Source organism: Parambassis ranga, chromosome 13 (genome assembly GCF_900634625.1).
Source record: "Parambassis ranga chromosome 13, fParRan2.1, whole genome shotgun sequence".
Taxonomy (NCBI): domain Eukaryota; kingdom Metazoa; phylum Chordata; class Actinopteri; family Ambassidae; genus Parambassis; species Parambassis ranga.
In genome coordinates, this window is record NC_041033.1 from 14,009,008 (window position 1) to 14,029,775 (window position 20,768).

General features: G+C 41.3%; 2 protein-coding genes across 2 annotated transcripts in view; one reads left to right on the forward strand and one right to left on the reverse strand.

Annotated features, from left to right (window-relative positions):
• Positions 1–13,082, reverse strand: part of arhgap35a (Rho GTPase activating protein 35a) — a 55,168-nt gene extending 42,086 nt beyond the window's left edge. Inside the window, exon 1 of the mRNA XM_028418728.1 lies at positions 12,402–13,082. The gene's annotated coding sequence lies outside the window, so the exon portion shown is untranslated. The remainder of the gene's footprint in view (positions 1–12,401) is intronic.
• A 2,759-nt stretch (positions 13,083–15,841) lies between these two features.
• ap2s1 (adaptor related protein complex 2 subunit sigma 1) lies at positions 15,842–20,765 on the forward strand. The gene is made up of 5 exons (XM_028420425.1): positions 15,842–15,991; positions 16,476–16,625; positions 17,042–17,155; positions 19,113–19,172; positions 20,099–20,765. The coding sequence occupies exons 1-5, from the start codon at positions 15,989–15,991 to the stop codon at positions 20,198–20,200; spliced, it is 429 nt and encodes a 142-aa protein (XP_028276226.1). The 5' UTR covers positions 15,842–15,988; the 3' UTR covers positions 20,201–20,765.
• Positions 20,766–20,768: the final 3 nt, after the last annotated feature.

The window sequence follows — 20,768 nt, forward strand, 5'->3', positions numbered from 1 at the left end:
GCAGCTGTCTACGGAGTGAAAATGGGATTATCCTCAAATACAGAAGAAACAACTGGTGAAATATCAACGACAAACTGTCACATTCATGACTAGGAGCACACGTAATCTGGATATTAAGGCTGTACGGGTACTATCCGTTCCAAATATTCATTTATCCTTTCTCTGAAACGCCTAATCTGTCAGGGTCACGGTATAGCAACAGGGGGAGCAGGAACGCCGCTCCGTCTCCAACAATGTCCTCCTGAAGGATCCCCAGCTGCTCCCAGGCAACTCATGAGATATAATCCCTCAAGCGCGTCCTGGGTTGGCGTTGTGGTCTCGGTCCAGATGGCTTTGCCTGGTTCACCTCCAAACAGAGTGGCCACGAGGCATCCTAAACAGCTACCCAAACCACCTTCTCTACATGATGAGGAGTGCCCCTCTGCTTTGTGCCCCTCCCAGATCTAAGTATAAATGCAAAAAAATATCCAATGAGACTCATCTTTTGTTCCAGGCAGTCATGTTGTAGAGATGGTCACTGGTTAACATGGAGATGGGGGGATTAACTGTCTTTTGGAGGCAGCCTTTAGTGGCCATTAGATCCCTTTAGAGGTTTGCTCCCTGCTTGCTTTGCATGCAAACGTGGCCATTATTAAACTACTACAAAAACAGCTACAACTGCTCCCAAACAGGTCTTAATGTTAGGTTTGGTTATCATAAATCTTGTTTAGTGAAAGACTTCCTCACAACAGCAGCGCAATAAAAACACACCATCAATGAAAAAAATGTGTGTGGCCTCTCCACCTCTCCCTATACACCACCTGTTAATTATCCAGCCAGAGTATCGTCACAGCTACAGCAGCATTGTGTCACATCAGATGTGCCTGGCTGCCATATGTCAGCACAGAGTGACAGTGCTGGCAGGTTTATACCACTGAGGTGGAGTTAGACGGTGCTGTAACAAAGCACAGGAGGTCACTGGGAGTTTGGCTCTTCTTAGCTTTCAATGCCAAATAACATTCCCCCACCTCAGGCAAGAGTGCAGTCACACAGTGAGCTACAGGTAGACAAAAACATTTTATTCTTTTCCCAATACGTCTCTACTTCCCTAATCTTCTTTATTGTGTTATCTCTCTGTGGCACAGGAATACAAAACTAAACACGTTTGCATAAAACAATTCTCTGTAATCCACAAACACCCTCTTCCAGGTATTACAGCAGGACAGGCAGTATTATCTCCTGTGTGGTATCAGACTGTGCAAAGGCAAGATGGCCGCCCTCAAAACTGGTCCATCTTGTTAACATGCATAAACACACCAGGGTATAGGGGAAACTGCTCAGCACAAACACAGTAATGCGCTGATGTTAATGAGCAGCCTTGAAGCAAAATTCACAGAGCGTCTATTCCTGACACCGCCTCATCTAATTCACTCCAGGTGTGAGGCCCACAGGCAGGTATAACGGTGCAGACACGCAGACAGGTACACAACATGACGTGTTTAAATTACCAAAAGCAAAAACAAAAAGTAAGAGAAGCAGCAGCAAAGGCTAACTCCTAGGCAGAGGAGGAGAGCGAGGTAGTGATAAAAAGATAAAGTCAGAGCCTGACTGATGTAGTGAAGAGAAAGAGAGTGTGAGACTTTGAATGGAGGAGAGATGAAGAGAGAGCTGCTATCTGATAGAAGGGATTTGGCCTTCCCTGGAACAGTAATTTACTAAAGCCATTCTACAGAGGCCCATCAGTGGCGATCTGCTGGAAGATTAGATGACAAAACCTCATCCCTCCCTTTCCCTCCAGCCAATCAGCAGCAGGCAGCGAGCACAGGGTAGAGGATGAAGGGAGGACACTAGAGGGGAGGGGCAAAAAAAATTCCTGTCTCTGTTGAATTTGGTGAGGCCACATACACAAAGGTACTCAGAACACATACAGGGGATTGAATTGGAGTCAGAGCTGTTGCATTTTCCTACCCTCAGGATATAGCAGCTAACATTGTTTGGTTGGGGATGGGGATTTGTCATTTATAATCAGTTTTCTGCCCCTGTTTTCCCTGCACTTGCTTGTCCTTTTTTGCAGTTTTGTATCCTGCCCCCAAAGACTCACACAGCATTCCCCTGCTGTATTGGTCCAGACCCTCTCTGCCCCCCCCCCCCCCTTCTCTGTCTGCCTGCCCCCCACCCCTCTTTTCTCCATCTCCACATGCACTGCAGTGCCCCCATCAAGTGTGCCCTAGCTGTGCAAGCAGTGGGAGCTGTTTACTATAGTACATCATCAGGGAGCCCCAGGAGCAAAACACCCCACACATTCACAGAGCTGCACAACTGTTTACCACATGATGTTGAATGCTATGTGCCCTGTGAGCAAGTCAACGACCCAGCGTGCACTAAAGCAACCTTTTGTTTGTAAAGTGAGAGAAATGCAAAGCTTAACATATGAAACTCTGGGAAACAAAATGCAGCAGAATCACACTTTTACTTCACTGTGGTGTGCCAATAGCTTGTACTGTAGATGCACACACACACACACACACACACACACACACACACTCTCTTGGCAACAGAGGCCTAACCATCAACATCCTGTGTCTCCCTCTTTAGCACAGACGTGAAAAAACAAACAGCGAGCTGTTCCTTCCCTCCCTTTGCCATCACTGCTTCCCGTCTTCCCATTTGGAGCTGTTGCCCAACTTCATGAGACCCCTGAGGACCTCTGTGTCCCCGAAGGAGAGGGCTGACATCACCCAGCCATGTCTCCTGTCAACTATGACCCCTGGAGGAGCAGGCAGAGGGTAAAGGGAGAGAGGAAAAGGCAAGGCCTTAGATGGAAGCTCTTGCTCTGCGGTCTAAAAACTGTACTCGAATACTCTCAGTGTTGCACAATTTCCTAGAACCTAATCCACCATCGTCAAACACTGCAAGGCTATGGATGGAGAAAGGATATATTTACATAGTTGTGAAGGGAAAAAATAAAATATTGTGGGCTGGAGTCACTGTAATGTATTTTGAAACACAGTTGCTTAAGGTCTGACAGTAAGCATGCTCATGAGTAATAACTCCAGTCTTGGTTCAGGGGCAGGTTAAACTAGTCTCAGGCACATGTCTGCTTCATCCTATTGAACAGCACACAAACAAGATCTGCAATCAAAACAGACACAACACAAATGATCCAACAAGGAGTGTCAGCACCTACACTGATGGAGCACATTCACTTTTAGTTCTTTTTCTCTTAAAAGTAGTTTCTTTCATGAAGTCTTCCTATTCCATATCACTTTTTTCTGTCTCTTGATCTCTCTCACACACACACATCCTTTCATGATACAAGCACAGGAGGTGGTAGAAATAATAGAAGCATCATCATCCATGTTCTGTTTCCAAAAAAACTCATAAAGGTCAGGTAATTGCCAATTTCTGCCATCGCAGTGTGTTTGAGATAATACATCATTTCAATCACATGTTCTGCATGTGAACAGAACCGTGCCTGGCTTTCTTTGAATGACTCTTCGAAGGGCTATATTAGTTTCACAGAGAGCTTCGAACATTCCATCAACATTGGTTTCCTTTGTAACCTCGGAAATAAGAACCAACTTGAGGAATGAGACACGATTACAATGAATATGTATGCAAGAACGTGTGAGCGCTGGTCATGCTGAAACTATGCGGTTAGAGCAGAACTGAACTCAAATGGTGGTTGAAGCACGAATGGTTCAAATGTGCTGTAAAAAAAACTAAGGTAGGGAATTCTTATGACTATATTTCACTAGAAAAACAGACGGATATATTTATACACCGAGATTTGTGTGCATGTCAGGTCTTTTAGGGCAAATTCATCACACAACACCATTGCTGAATTTAGATACAGAGCTGACAATTGCATCAACACATTACGTTGGAAAAGGAGCAAAAATTGTTGACTCCACCCAGGTGTCACATTCACTGCTGTGACTACTGTTGCCATTACACCTGGGAACGGATGCTAATGTTTGTACCCTTACCCACAAAACACAAAAGCCAGATGTTAGTGGGTTAGTTCAATGTAAACACATTTATTCTCTATTAAATCCATACTGCATAGTGTATGCTAAATTTCTTGTCAGAAAATAAAGCCAAATATTCATAATGTACTTCTCTGAGCTTCTCGATTGTACCAAGATATCAGTGAATTAATGTCTTCTCAATGATCAAATATGACAACTGACAACAAGTGACAGTTATAAATAGCCAACCATCACTAGAGGATGAACACCACATGAATTATTCTGATTCTTTAGTGATAAACTAGTTTGCTTTGTAGAGTGACAGCACAACTGGAAACATGACAACCAGCATGACCGAGGCGACAGGTTTTATGACATAAAGGAGCAGGCAGCTCCCCTATTGGCAGGAATCCACCTTTGAATAATGACCAAAAAAAAAAAACGTGTCAATCTGGCTTGTAGATACAGTTGCGTAATATAAAATGGAGGATCCATCCTGACAAATTCTACTCACAAAAAAATTAATTACTAAAGTGCCGATAGTTGCTTTCTGATTGTTCGAAATTTTTAAATGATCACATCCACCTGCACAGACAGCAAAATTTCCTATTTTCAATTGAATTATTTTCTCTCTCGCGCACACACTGTACACACATAATCTGTCTGCCACTGTCTAAGAACAGCTGAGATTCACCTCTCTTCATCTCCTCTTATTTTTGGCAGTCACATGAACGGACCTGGTTCATCCTGACCTGACAAACTGCATTCACAGCGACCTTTTCCCTCATTGGGCAAACAGGTCTGCATTCTCAGCTCTCCGACAACTGTGACTAATACGAGCCGTGGTGTGGTGAGGCCGTCTTTTCTGCCTATCCCTCTCTCTCTCTCTCTCTCTCTCTCCCTTTCTCTCTCTCTCTCTCTGAACAACCTTCAAGCCAAAAACAACTCCCAGAAGTGTTTACATTCTTCAACCATGTTATGTTCCCCTTACTTTTATCTTCACAACTTAAGACATACATGGAAGTCAGCAAAGCAACAAAGGAAGAGGGCAGAAGTTGTGCAGACTCAGGTTTGTGGTTTGTGGTGATTCACAACCAGCGATGATGTATCCAAAGTATTATTAGAAAGAAAAACATCAGCAAAACCATTAGGAAACTGTCTCCATTCAGAAGTATTTAACAGAACAGCAGCTCTGATTGACTTAGCTTACTGGATTCACAGTTTTCTGCACTGTGTGACCAAAGCCACACTTACAGTGGATTCGCTGTAGAAATGGCTGCAACATGAGTGAATTGTGGGAAATTCTCTCACTTATTTTTTCACTGGTTGTTGAGTCAGCTGATCCTAAATGATTGTTATCTTAAAGAGTTAAAATTCCACACTTGCAAATAATAGGTGGGAGATATGAGACGTATTTCTCCAGCGCTTATCAGGAATGTTACAAAATGGTGGATCCTCAGGAGCTGCAGGAGCACTGCAACAGGAAATGAACTCTGACATAAGAGCTGTGGACCTTAGGGCCCCTACTGCATCCTGGGAAATTATGGCACTGAGAAGAGAAATGACCCATGTCACCCCCATGAAAACCAAACTCAGAGGAAAATCCATTTACAATCCACTAAAGTGGCACGGTGGATATAAAATACAGTAGTGAGCAAAAGTTTCAGGCACTAAAAACATATGAGTGAGGATGCATTTACAAACTTAAACACAAGGTGATCGGGATGAAATATTTGTACAACACATATCGTTGTAGCGTCTTCCTCGCTTTAGTTTGTCACAGGCAGATGCACGTTGCCTCCGGCACAGGTGCGGTTCGGTAGAAAATAGTTCCTACACGATATTGCTTTTATAACTTATAAGCAGGTCATGATTAAAAGGTTGTTTTAGTTGGTTCGAGCACCACAAACGGACTGTGATATTGTTAAATGGAAAAAGTTTAAAAATCTCCATGGCCAATAGCTGCAGGCCATCGGGAAATATGAATATTTGACTGTCCTCTCCTCCATGATTTTGCAATCAAAGGCTGCACCATCTGCTCTTCTTGTTGCTATAAATAGTCCATTGTGGCTTTGCATGTGGAGTTATAGTCTAATTCTACAGAATCCATTTGGGAGTTCTTCATAATGGTATTCCATGATGGATGGATCCGAGGAGATAAAGAACTTTTGCACAGTACTGCACTGCATTTTCTAATTGCCTCTAGATTCGAGCGTTCCAGGTGATTCATCACGAGGAGCATTTATGTAGCACAAACAAATGTTCTGTTTGCCCAAAAACAATAATAATCGAAGTAACAAGTTCAAAACCAGGCCAACGCGGCGACTGGCAGACTGTTAGAAAATCGTGATCTGTCTTTCTTTCGTGCAGATGGACCCACTGGCACCACAATGAATGCAGCCAACAATGGAAAGAAAAAGGAGGAAGAGAGACTAGCAGGGATGACAAAGCCACCGTCCCAGCGTAGCACAACACTGTGCTACTTGGCCTCTTTAGGTGTGTCTCCTGCATCATTAAAAACCACCTTTTTTTTCCTCCGACACCAACGCTCTTTGTTTTCTGGCTTTTTTCCAAGCCGTGAGACAATAGTATGGACATCATTAGCTAAGTGGTGGCTGGATGACAGGCTGTGGCACTGCGATCGATAAAGGCAGGCCTAGCCTTCCACGAGCTGAGCAGTGCTTACTCATCAGCCCTGGGCTTGTATGAGCCCTAGCCTGGGCCTAGAAACTGGGACAAAGCCAGATAAGGGATGTGGAGGTGTCAGGGTCTCGCTGCCTGAGATAACAAACGGCTATGAACAGCCACCTTATCTTCTCACCTTAAAGAGGATATGATGTCCACTATCAAGCAGCTGCTGAACGACCAGAGCCTCTCTGACAAGTTATGTTATGAGGGTGACAAAGGGTCAGCCATGGCTGTGTGTGCACATATGTCTCCAGAGCATTTAAGTGCCCACAAATGTTTCCAATACCATTTTTTAAACATTCAAAGTGAGTTGAATACTAAACACTAAAAGCCAGGTAATGATTTGCACATGTTAAAAATGCCTGGGGCAAACTACAACGTACGAATACCTAATCACAACACTGCAGAACGTGTCCCTTGTCCAAATATAGTGGTGTTGTGCGTCTGCGTGTGTGCAGGAGAGAGGCCGTGTCAGCACATGTTCACTGGGGAAATGCCAAAGGCCACCACAGCATCGGACAGATTCCCCTGAAGTGGCATCTGAGGCAAACGTCTAGTGACAAGGTGGTGCCCTTCCTGTGTCCTTAACCACAGCTCGCAATAACACAGCACTGCTCACCAAGGACAGAAAAGAAGCAGAGTGACGGAGGGAGTCATGGGAACCGAAATAAACAAAAATATTCTGTGACAAGAAAGAAAGAAAAAAAAAGCGGGCTGGTAACAACAGTGATTGTTGCAGCTTAGGGAAAGTTTGGGAACAAGTTAGAAAAACTTCCAGAAGGCCCTTTCCCCCTCGCTCTCTGCTGTCTCCTTTTTCTCTGCCTGTGATTAAAGCTGCCAACATTAATTAGAATACGTTTGAAGCTGAACACCTCTCTGCCTCCCACTCTCCACCTCTCTGCTGCAGGTGTATGAAGAGGCATCCAATAAAGTTGTCAGAAGTCCAAGCTGAAGCACCAAAAGAAAGACGACACGATGCCAAAAAACTACACATCATGTTTTAGCAGCATCAATACGCAGGAGCACTGACAGGGCACATATCTAAACCCAGAGAAAGACAGCGACGACCTACAACTGGAGACGTTCAGAGACTGCACTAATGCCAAATCGTCCCTGCACCCTATTTCACAAGACATCTAATCCTATTATGGCTAATAATGTGTAAAAATGAAATGAAAAAGCAAATAACCGCAGTTAGTCACACACCCAGTCGTTACAGTGTTTACAGAGCAGTGTGAGCTGAGGTGAGGATTCTCGTTTCTGCTTAATGTTTTTAGTTGCAATATTACACCTGACAGAAACAGATTACAGACAAGTCCTCATAGATAACTAGCTCAAAGTGGCTCTGACACACACACACAAGCCGCCATCACAGGAGTCTCTATTTTTCCCAAAGAATTTCTTCCAACTGAGGAGAACCAAGGACAAAAACCACTGCACACTGGCACTTAACACACACAGAAAATGGGCAGAAACGCACATAAACCTGCACACTCCTTCTCTCTCTATGCAATTGTTGTATGTTATGTTGTTGTTATTTGTTACAGATAGAATAAACAGACTCCATTGTTGCCCCTTCCCCTCACCTTTGACCCTCCTCTGCTGTCCTCTTAGCCACTTCCACTTATTTTTTTTTTTTTGCTCCTCTGTCCACACCAGCAGACATCGTAGGTGGACTTCCTGCAGGAAACCCAGGGGCGCCACCAGGGAGAATCTCCCGAGAGAGAAAGTCAAACAATGACACACAGGGACGTCTCCTCCTCACTTCAGCCCAATTTAGGCAATGAGGCGAGATGACGTTTAGGTCAGCACGACAGGTTATGGCAAAAAAAAAGAGCCGGGTTAAGTGTGGGAAATGAGTGCACCGATGACAAACCTGTTTGGAGTTATCCTTTTAATACGTGTGTAGGTGGATTTTGTGGCAGTCACTTTGTTTGCGCGGGTGAGAGGTTTCCACTGTCTGCAGCCTTTCAATATCTCAAGTGCTGTCAGCATAAACACTGACTCATCCGAAAATAATCAAGACTATTACACCCTTAACATGATAACGTAATGGAGCATTTATTTATGCCGGACAAGGCTGTCTTTTTAGTAGAGGACATTAATGGCGCTACATGTAGGTTGGTGCAAACACTGCATAATTACAGCAGCAGAAGTTCAACCTATTGAACTCTGGGCAGTGGCCTCATTTCACTGGCAGGGACTCAATCATAACATCTTATCTGCAGACATGCTGAGTCATGGAATTCAGCTGTGGCCAATAGCCAAGCAGCAGGGTTACTTATGGCTGTCATTGATTGGTTGATCCCTGAGCACAAAGCTGAAAGGGCACATACCAGGAACACAGCCTGAAGCAGAAACTGGCAGCTCACGCTTTACTTTACTCTCACATTCTTGAAGCCTGTTTTTTTTTCCTCCCTTTCCCCCAACTGACAACCTACTTTGTTGTGTCACTCTTTTGCTTTTTTTCCCTTCATGTTCCCCTCTCCAAATTACCATAGCCCATTACCCCTTGTCTCTCTGTTGTGTAATTGGATCTGGAATAGCAAAACAGGGCTGCTCACATCCAGAGGTCACCATTCCTCTGTGGTTTACATCCTGGTGCTTCATCTCCATGGTCACTCGCACTCCAAACACTGTCACTGTGGGGTTTTTTTTTTGTTTTTTACTCTCAACAAGCCTACCATTCTCCATTAATCATATCTAAAGCTCCTATTTTTCACCAGAAATATCCATTAATAATGCATTTGTATTGAAAAAGTGATGCCATAAACAAGGTAGATCAGGAAAAAGAGCAATACTTGTAACTGATTTCAATAAATTCTTCAATAGCTGTGCAGTGATTCTTTCTAAGAACTCTGAAACGTACAATACATTTACAGTCCTTATACATAAAATTGGCCATTCAGGGAACAGAGTTCAACTGGCAGAACGGGGGCTCACTACAGAGGCCTTTATATCAGTCTGTCCCCATCTGCAAATCTGTAATGAGCGAGGGAGCTGAAACAGCAGGGAGAGAAGAGAACCTCAGTTCAACTGAGGCAGGCACACTTTCTAATGGAAATTCAGATACAATCATCCCAGAATGCACTTCTCTCTGCCTAATAATCGGCCACTAGAACAAGGCAGCCATTGAGAGGAGAGTGACTGTAATCTGGTCCACCAAACTCCAAAGCTGCCCGCTATAATTAGCTCCTTTCTCCATCAAACACAGACTTACACTGACTCACAAGCAAACCTCCCCTGTAATACAAGAGAGGATTTAGTGAATGGCACATTTTTAGATGAGTGGAGAAATTTTCCTGTGCTTGGCATATGGCAAGTCAGCCCATCGCTCAGTGACAGTTATGCTAGCTGTGAAATCTGGAAAATCTGCAAATGAGCAGGTGAGAGGCTGTCGTGTCATTCAGCAGCAGAGTGGTTTGAAATAAAAACTTGACTTGACGTGGAAATAATATGGTACGAGGTAAGTTTTGAAATGAAGCGCGCGCACTTTGTTCCTTCTATACTGAGGAACTCATAGTGAGGCACACAAATTTCAACGTGTTTCACACTCCCAGGCTCAATTACCTCTCTCAATTGATTAATGTAACGTTGAGAAATCAAGAGGGGCGGTAACTTATGCAAGTGTTTGGATTATAGGAATTACCAGAACATTTGGGGTGGCCCTCAGTTGTATGTGTTTCCATGGCTGTTTTAGATTGGGCCTGATTAATAAGGACCTTGAGAGTAACTAAATAGCTAAATAAGGCTCATCTATTCACACCAATTCTAGTTTGCAATGAGCATGTGCAGCATGCTGGTAGACTTGACTCACAGGAACAACATGGAGAGAGCCAAAGAGTCATGCGACACCAACAGGTTTGACAGCTACTAAAACATATCTGCATAGGAAAGATTATCAGACCATAATCAGGCATCGGCCCCTGTGCAGCACCCGGGTTTCAGTATCATTACTAAGTCTGAAAAAAGGTGCAGCAACACACAAACAAACACAAGCACAGACTCTAAACTGGCCGAGTCGGGGCTCTTCCTATAGAAAACCAAGCCACCTCATGCTAGCCACTCATATAAAGTTTACAAATCCATGAGAATGCAAAGGTCAATATGACTTATATTTGTCATCAGACACACAAGAGTGCATGCATGGACATTTTCATATCCTCCAATTAGTGTTTGTCGATCTGTCTATAGCTACAACAATACCAACTGTACATGATGGACACTGAATTTAAAGAAAAATACAAAGACCACCCTGCTGTCTGTACCCAAAAGCTGTGATATAAGGAATAGCTGTCCCTCCATTGTTTCTGTTGCAAAACCCCATGTTTATCTGTCAAAAGGATCTATCTGGATCTCTGGCCTACATCCTGATGAGCAAAGCCAGCCCTCCCCTAATCTCATAGAACATGTTCAAGCCCAGGGACTCACAATACGATCCGCAGCCCATGCAGGCGGCTATTCTGGTAGGTTAGTCTGCTGCCTGGGCAAATGGCATGGCTATTAGGGAAGGAAGAGGCTTCCTGGAGAGGTGTGACTGCACTGCAAAGGGCCCAATCAAGCAGAGAACAGAAGTGCTGACAGCTGCTAATGCATTTACCTGAGAGCAGAGAGACTGCCTTACAGACACACAAACTTTCCTTGGTGTGTGTGTGTGTGTTTAGCCATGCTATGGTTCCTGCATATCATGGCCTTCCCAATAAGGCTGATTAAGATCAAAGACAAAAAACTCATCAAAAAGCACTCAGTCAAAGCACGGCCAGCTAACACAGGGTCAACTTATGAGTCAACTTATTTGCTGGAAAAAAAAAGGATGTACAACTCACAACATCACAGCAGCATATGTCCATTATCAAATGACAAAGTTCCTGTTTTTATCTTTTAGGTGACAGTGACACAGCAAATACAGACCATAAGCTCTCTCCAAAGCACTCACTCAGTTATCGCACTCTTTCAGAATCAATCGCAAATCAATATTTAGAAGGATCACTTTTAAAATGAAAACACCTAAGTCCGGTGAAAGAACCAAAAGACAAAAAGGGAGCGGCTGTCGGGGCAATGATCACTTTGCAGTGAGATTAAGCCGTGACACAGCGGTGACTCGTTCTGGCACAGAAATAGATTAATTGTTGTCATTCAGTCACCCTGATCAGCCTTATCTCAGGGCACAAGGCGGTATACTGTAGCCTACACGCTGTACTTTGAATGCTGCCTGGCACTTTGTGTGACAGCTAAGCTGAGTGTGGAACTATAGCTACATTAATGGGACATTTCAGCATTTCTTATGTTTGGAATTTTATGACCTAAATCTGATGTTTAAAGCTGCTAACACACAAAATAAATGCAGAAAATCTCATTTAAATGGGCCTAGACATCTCACTTGTTCTATTTCCAGATATTTAAGGCACAGATAGAAGTTTGTGCAGGCCTGACACTACCAATGAATTCCAGGTGTTGTACAAACATCCTTAAGGTTTGAACAGGACCTCTATGTAAACTTTCCCCTTTAAACACAACCTTTCATTTGTGATGCACGATTAGAATAATAATAATAATTATTATTATTATTATTATTATTATTAAAGGCTTCAATTCAAGCAAGCCCTCAGGGGGTGGGGGACTCGGGTTGACTCCCTGTTTCTTGTTATTCGCAGCACTTTCAATGCAGCAACGCCTTTAAAGAAAAAAGCCTGTTTTTTGCTCCACAAACTGTCCATTCACATGTATTACTGAGCAGAAAGGAAGAGTATATATTCCACATACCATATCATTCCCGTGTGTGTGTCCGGGCTCTTGTCCACTCCTTTCTTCCTCTCTCTCTTCCTCTCTCTGCGCCCCACACAGCCTTTAAGGGAAAGACTTTAAAAACCAGACAAAAACACTCCCTGCGAGCACTCACATCGATTATTTTCTCCTTCTCAGTGAACACGCTGTCTGTCCATCGCTTCACACATTAAGTACTCATTTTCTCATCAGTCTGAAGTTTTCACGACATGCATTTCCCTGTCCAAGAACAACAAACAACAACAAAAAAACAACTCAAATGTCTGGTTAACAGAGAGGCAGGGGGAAAACTCCAGTCCTTTTTCTGTGCCGCTGAACACCAGGAGGAAAAGAAGAGCAGAGGGAGGCGGTGAAAGCGCTGTTTCTGTTTCGGTGTGTTTTCCCTTCTTGCTTCACCACCACGTTGTTTTGACCAATTATTATTTCCTTTGTTGTGTCAAAAAATTAACCAAGAAAAAAAAGAGGAGTCCGTAGAAAACGCGATCACAAAGCTTCTGCCCTCATTTACCAAAGCGCTGTTTCCAGCCGCTCGGCGTGTTTTCCTTTCTGATGTTAAGCTCCGAGCTGGATAAATGTGTGACGTTGTGTATAAGTCTATTTTTTTCAGCTTCCCAATAATGGCGGCGGACCTTCTCCCGAATTCAGCATCTCCCCTCCTATTCACACACACAGAGTGAGAGAGAGAGAGAGAGAGAGAGAGAGAGAGAGAGAGTTTCGCCCAGCGGTTCATGGACACAATTACAACACATGCGCGCTGTTCGTCAAACGCATTAAGACGTAAATTGTTGCTATTTTAAAACAATGACAACAAAAAAATGATGAAATGACATCAGCCAAAAAAGTATCTAATATTTTTTTACTATAAAAATACTAAAAACTAACAAAAAAATATTCCCAATAGTGATATAAGTACATTGAAAATACACAAAAGGTGCTTGTGTATTTCCATTATGTGTTTTTTTTTAATTACACTTTTTATGTCTAATCTTTGTTTTGATTGACTATTTGGCAGCATTAGTTACTTTGATTTAAATTTATAAATAAAATAAACACTGTTAGATTACATCTGAGATGCAATAATGAAATATATAATGCATTAGATATAATGACAGACACTATAATATCAAAAACAGTTTAATGTTCTGTACTATATTTCATTTCATCTTCACACATTTGCTGACATTTGATTACATGATACACCTTAAAAAGTATGTCTTGTTCTTTTAGAATCAAACTTCTTAAGTAAAATTATGATCACTTCCTGCATGATAATGATGAATAGTACAGTGTTTAAGGTCTTTTATCATAAATTGCAACCTTTACATAACCTTTACATAAAATTGCAACCTTTACATTAACATGCAGTTCAAGCCAACGTTGCTTCCTGATGATGAGCCTCACATCAGTCCATTTGCTTTCTATGTGCTATTATGTGACGTCTGAATCATCTGCTGTTTTCAAACCTGTTCTGTTGCACCACTATTTCTGAACTAATGCTACTAAAAAAAAACAAGGAATGTGTTCCTGTCATCATGATTGTAATTAATTGACTTTATTTTTGGTCCAGTCTTGGCCCCCTTTGCTCACACGCCACTTCCTTTCACAGCTGATCCCCATTTCCCTTCACAAATTTAAACATCACTCATCTCTAAACAGATTTTATTGTTCAATAGCTGCGTCACATGTAATTGATTTGTTTGCGTGTGCATTCACCTCCTGCCTAAAATCTTATCGAGCAACAGAGTGGGAAAATATTTCATACCTTTCCTGAGAAAAATCAATCGTCTCAAAGGTTAGTCCTAATTACATATGCTGTGCACAGTGTCTTATACAATGATGACTTCAGCCACTCAGTGATAAAAAATTTAAGCTTCTATAAAAGACTGAAACGTCTGCAGTGTTGTACAAGACGACGGCCTGTACTAACAGCTCAAACAGATGTTTAGTGTCTTGCAGTGGGACCCTCTCTTGAAATTGTTCTCATTCTCCCTGTTAGTCTGTCTCTACTTGAACTTAACATGAATCTCTAATCTGGCAATCAAAACTCAAAACAAATGTTTTATGCGCCTGTAAAACTCCATTTATTTACATATTTTTGCACCGGGTTACACTCAAGGTAAATGTTGTTGCAATATATAACCTCAAATTGCCATACTTCAAAGAAAATCCATGTAGTATTCTCATGTAAATTGTGCTCCAAGTACACACGTCAATATAACCTGACACCGAATAGGGAGGGTTCAAGGTGCAGTGTCCTCCCTTTGACTAAGACCACAAATTTCTGCACAGCCACATTAGTCAGTAGGTTCCCAGCAATATTTGCACGATCCTGATCACACAGAGCAAGATTAACAGGGGTCAAAGTTTCTGTAGAATAATCTGCCTCTGTTTTACATCCCTACTTTTCCTACATCTGCTTTTGCAGCATAAGCCTGAGTCGTTCACAAAAGTTTTGTTCCTTTTTGTGTTTTTTAGCCATGTATGCTAGTTAATTACTACACAAACATTATGTCAAAAAACAGCTGCAAGCATGGAAGAAAAACACACATTATACACAAACAATACACATTTTTGTTTACTCACTTGTGGGTTTTTTTTTGCTGTCATTTTCCCCACCTCAAACCCTTTTTGCATTTTGCAGCTGAAATATTTCTGGGTCCCAAGGGCAAGCACACATTCCTCCACTCACAGTTGTGCAATCCCTGACAATCACTGTTCCCCCATCCCTCCCCACCCCCTCTCTGACTCCCTAAACGCCCAGAACGCTCAGAGGCAAGCTGTCCAAGCTGTCTGGGCAATGTTCTGCGGTGAGGCGACTGCCCAGCCAGACCAGTAAACAAACTCTGAGGTCTGACGCTGCAGAAAACAACCACAAATAATGTAACCTCAAGCGGGGTGCAAAAAATAGATTGCTACCTTTTCATTTTGTAATTGGTATGGAAATAATTTTGAGGCATGTCACAAATATAGAACACATAACCACACACATAGTAAAATACCATGCGGCTTCATGCATGAAGTGTGGAAAAAATGGCTTATTTCACATATAGGCTGCATTTGGTGTGGCAACATTACACATGTTAATGTGTTGTCATGTTTATATGTTCATATAAAAATCTTTATGGTAATTGACGAAAATTAGGCCCATTTAAAATGCGTTTATTTAAATATTTATTTTAATCATGACATCATCTATACTTGTTGTTTGTTATAAATACCTAAAATGTGAGGGAAACTAAAAAAAACTGCCCAAAAGCCAGTAACATCATCAGTACCGGCCCCTTAGCCTCTCATGTGATCCTAAGCACGTTAGAACGTTAGACATCGCAGAGAGACTCTGGTTCTTGTAGTTTCTTAATACTTTTCTCACGTTCTAAAAGGAGCGAGAAAAACTACATTCTCCATCGTGCACTGTAAGTCAGCGTAGCCGGTCACTTCCTGTTAGCTTAGAGAAGATAGCGGACGAGCGGTCGAAAAAATATCGATGTATTAATGTAGAATATCTCACTTATTATCTAGGAACGTGTTATTGTGGAGTCAATAAGGTCTTTATACAGGAGGCGAAAATGGTAAATATGTCATAAACAATATTTTCTTCTTGTGCTAGCAGCTTACTATCTCTCGTTTGATAGCTTTAGCAGATAACTTCATTCAGTCAATCGGTAATGTTAGCTAGTTGTAAGGCCAAAAAATTTGAGGTCACGATTTTTTATTTGTTAACACGTAATGATGATCGCACGGCACTCATTTAGGACATGTCATGTCATGTTCTCGAAGCATTATGTTATCAAAATCGATGGGTGTGGTTTAGCTAACATCGTTCTCGTCAGCTAAGCTAACGGTTCTAGCTACCATACATCTTCAATGTTAACAAATACTGTAATATTAAGTTATTACTATGGCATCTATGGTTGGAATATGAGCTTAAGGCAAGTAACAGATAACCCAATAACGTTAATTATAGTGTACAGCGAATTTGTGAATTCACCCGTGTTTCAAGTTCTGTCAGAGCTTTCTGTTGCACATAACTTAATTTCTGTGTTTGTCGCACAGATCCGCTTTATCCTCATCCAGAACCGAGCAGGGAAGACACGGTTGGCCAAATGGTACATGCAGTTTGATGATGATGAAAAACAGAAGTTGATTGAGGAAGTCCATGCTGTGGTTACTGTCAGGGATGCCAAGCACACCAACTTTGTGGAGGTATGGGATTTCATAGTGCATTCTGTATGTGTACATGCATGTATGCATTAGTGTTGTTCGTTGTTTGTGGGGTTCTGACATACCCATAACATCTAAAATCCTATAATAACTGAAAACACACTGGTCTAATACACATGTGATGTATACGTCAATTTAAACATTACAAGTATTCCCCAAGTAAATAAACATGACAGATATCTTCCCCATTTTAAGGCAAATTAAGAAAAAACACATCTTTTAAAAAAATCCTGATCTGATGATCACTTTAAGTGTGCATTTCATTTCAGAGGTATTAGAAATATTCTGGGCGGTTTTACCTTTAAGCTTGGGAGGTTCAGTCCGCAGTAAGCTACTGTTGTTGTCATAACATGACTGAGAAAGTTAAATTGTTAAGAGGATTTATCTTGTTCTCACAGTTCAGGAACTTCAAGATCATCTACCGGCGTTATGCTGGTCTGTACTTCTGCATCTGTGTGGACGTGACTGATAATAACCTGGCATACCTTGAAGGAATCCACAACTTTGTAGAGGTAATTGAAATGCACAACACATGATATATAGACTTAGTAAATGAACTATGATGATTTAGTTGTCATGGTCTGATTGTTTTCAGGAATGTGTCATAATGATTTTGTTCTGCTCTCTGGCAGCTCCCTAGATTTAGACCTGCAGCTTTCTTGGAAGTTGTGGTTAGACATTTAGTGGAAGAAATAAATTAAAAAGTATAGACTGATCATATTATGAGACATAAGAGCCCACATTAACAGTTGAGTTCAGAGTGAGATGTAATTGCCAAAATATATTTTGTCCTGAGCAGAGTATGGATTATTGCATTGTTGCAGGGACAACAAATGAGTCACAGTGTGTTATTTGGCATGACACATACTCTCAGTGCAAATTCCAAAACACACCAGATCCAGTTTCTATACTGTCCCATTTATTTATCTTGGGTGTGTCATTGTTTACTGAAATGAGTGTTAGATCACGCTGGGTCACATTTAGTTGGAAATAAGCCATCAGCAATAAAGCAATAGAACTGATCACTAATTACAAACTGGGATTGCAGCTGACTGCACCAATGCTGCAGAAACGTGGGAATGGCAAAAAGCAGTCTGGTAAAAAGAACATAGTAGTAATAATAATAATAATAATACAAACAACAGGGGAGCATTAATTTGTGGTTTGGTCAGATGAAAATAATGCCATTCGTCTTTTTTCTGTTCCTTTAGCATTGCTGCATAGTTACCATAGTTGCCTTGAAACACTACATTTCAGTGGTTGATTAAGATCTACCATAATTTAAAAGAATTCTAGGTGCTTTTTGTTTTTTTTTGCAAATAGTAGATATTGCCTAATTGATCATCACAGTATGGTTTAAAACAAGAGCAAGTTATTGTGTATTTAATTGGTAAAGCTTAATTATTTCAGTTCATAGATTAAATGTTTTCTTTAAACATTAATCTACTCGAAGGAGAGTAAGTAGAACTCTGTGAAGCAAATCAGGTAAGCTAATTAGTATTTGCTTATTATTACTAACGAATATTATTAGGAGAAAAGTGATTATTGTTATAAGGAAAGTGATTTGTGGACAAATTAATTCTGGATGGTACAAGACCAGAGGAAGCTTATATGGTTGTTTTTGATGAAGAATGTGTGAGCTGGAACACCAGGACACATGAGCCTGTAGTGGTCACAGCTGCTCCAGTATTTTATTGTCATTATGCACATATTGTTTGCATGTTATGAGTTGTGTCTGTGGAAAAGTCACAGCATAAGTCAGTGACAGAAATGGCACACTTGCACAACATGTTTCCAAGAAGAAGCTAGAAAACCTGATTAGATTTTGGAGCGCCTTACTGCATCCAATTGTGTTCACCAAATAGACAAGCACATTGAGACAAAAATGTCAAAGGACAGGTTCAAAATGTACAATCAGTTTACAGCTTATCATTTCTCAAATCAAATTCTACTTTAAAACCAAACAGTGGTCACCGTAGTTAGCTCAAGGTAGTATTTGTTACTGGCCAGACAAACGGTAAATCATTTTCTATCCAGAGTGCTCAGGACTGAAGGTCATTTCATTAATGTTTGACTATTAAGGAATGCATGCTGGTTCATTTCTAAAATGTGCTTATGCAGTTTAATTTGTAGCTTGTAAGGCTTGTATTCAACATGTCCACATTCACAAAAACACACACACATGCACATCAACTCTCAGCCTGGTAGTTCTTAATGTACCTTACATGCTAAAAATGATCAATTGTGGAAACTACATTTATTTTAATAGGTGTATTTGTATTAGATGTCCTTGTAGTTGAAATAAGCTCATTACATAGGTGTTACGTTGATTCTTTTGCTGTTACAGTATCACTTTAATTCATCAAATTAGGACTCCACAAATGCTGAATTGTCTTAGTGAAAATATTGATATCTATCTGCTAATGTTATTGAATTAAAACATTTTTCTGTTTCTCGCTTCCCTGCAAGGTGCTGAACGAGTACTTTCACAATGTGTGTGAATTGGACCTTGTGTTCAACTTCTACAAGGTAAGGACATTTTTTTAGATGCTCTTTAGAAAATACCTTAAACACACAGCTAAAACAGAGGTGGACAAAAGGCAGATAATAACAGGTTTCTTTCATTACAGTGCCATGGCAACTGATAAAGTTCTCACTACCAGTGCAACTAATCAGTTAAATTCTTCTTATTCACTTGAGTGGGGGATGGATTTTTATTTTTAATGGCAAAGACAGTCTAAGAAACAAACACCTCCCTTCCCCCACCTGCTGCTAATGTTGTTGCTAATTACCTAAAGGCAGCTGAACACCCGCCCACATGCTTAACTTAAACCCTGCATCGCTCACGTTTGACATCTCATAACCCGAAACTGATAAATAAGAAATCAGTTGTTTTGAATAAGGTTTGTTGCAAGGAAAAATGACTCATCCCAACGTATTTGTCAGGTTAATTCAGGTGCGCTTTAATCCATCCACAGGTTATTTTTGTGTTTTGATGACACAAAGTGGGCGTTAAGTAATGCTGACTGCAAAAGAGGACTGTATATAAAGATGGGCAGAGGCTCTGTGAGGTCACCCATAGGTTTTCTGATGAATGGCTTTAAAGCTCAGCATGGAGACATATCATGACATCTGATTCCAACCAATCAGGGGAATTCTGTAAACTTCCTGTTTCATAAGGAGCAGACGTGAACTAGCCGAGAATCAACAGAGTACTAGGAAGTTGGTAGGTAAAGAGCCAGACCACTTTGACTGCGCTGTCACACCTCAATTGTGCATATAGTAGCTGTATTAATACTTAAATAAGTGGATTACAAACATCTATCTGATTTCAATTTTAACATTATAATATGGAGATTGACTCTTTTTTTTGGAGCCATCCTCAATTGGTCAACAATCCTAGTCCTGTCATTTATTTTTACAGTGTGATAAACTGTCTGTGTCTATGTTTGAAGGTGTACACGGTGGTCGATGAGATGTTCCTGGCAGGAGAGATCAGGGAGACCAGTCAGACCAAGGTCCTCAAGCAGCTCCTCATGCTCCAGTCGCTTGAGTAGAACATTATCCTTCCTGCCTATAAGTCTGCTGCCCTGGCACCCCAACCAACCTACTCCTTATTTCTATCACTATGGGAAGGACCCCTCCTTCTACTTCCTGCCTCTGTGGAGCCAACAATTAACACAACCTGAAGAGAGGGGGGAAACACAGAATATTGTTTACATATATGTTCAACTAATCCGTTTTGTCCATATGTTGCAATATTCTCTACTTGCTGTACTGGTAAGGCTGTCATCTAATACAAAGGCTGTATACATTTCAACACGTAAACATTTGCATACCGCTTAAGTTACAGTTTCTTCATTGCCAGAGGCTGCAGAAGTTAGATATTTCTTGTTGTAACCAGTTAGCCCATGCATTTATCTCTGCACAGTGTGGAAAGCACTGCTCTCCTGCCCTCCTCCTCCTCCTCTTCTCATTAACCTAAACATTTATTAAATGGCACTACTGTAACTAACAAGCACCATAGAGAGACCGCCTATAATGAGCCATGCGCAGTGAGAACTTACAACAGCCTTGCAGCCACTTCTATAAATCCACATAAAGAACAGGTCTCACACATTTGCC

What these genes read in the sequence shown, in the direction of transcription:
- ap2s1 (XM_028420425.1), top strand. An exon ending in AGCACACCAACTTTGTGGAG is followed by an intron (nt 16,626 to 17,041) that starts GTATGGGATTTC and finishes TTGTTCTCACAG; the next exon opens with TTCAGGAACTTCAAGATCAT. An exon ending in TTGTGTTCAACTTCTACAAG is followed by an intron (nt 19,173 to 20,098) that starts GTAAGGACATTT and finishes CTATGTTTGAAG; the next exon opens with GTGTACACGGTGGTCGATGA.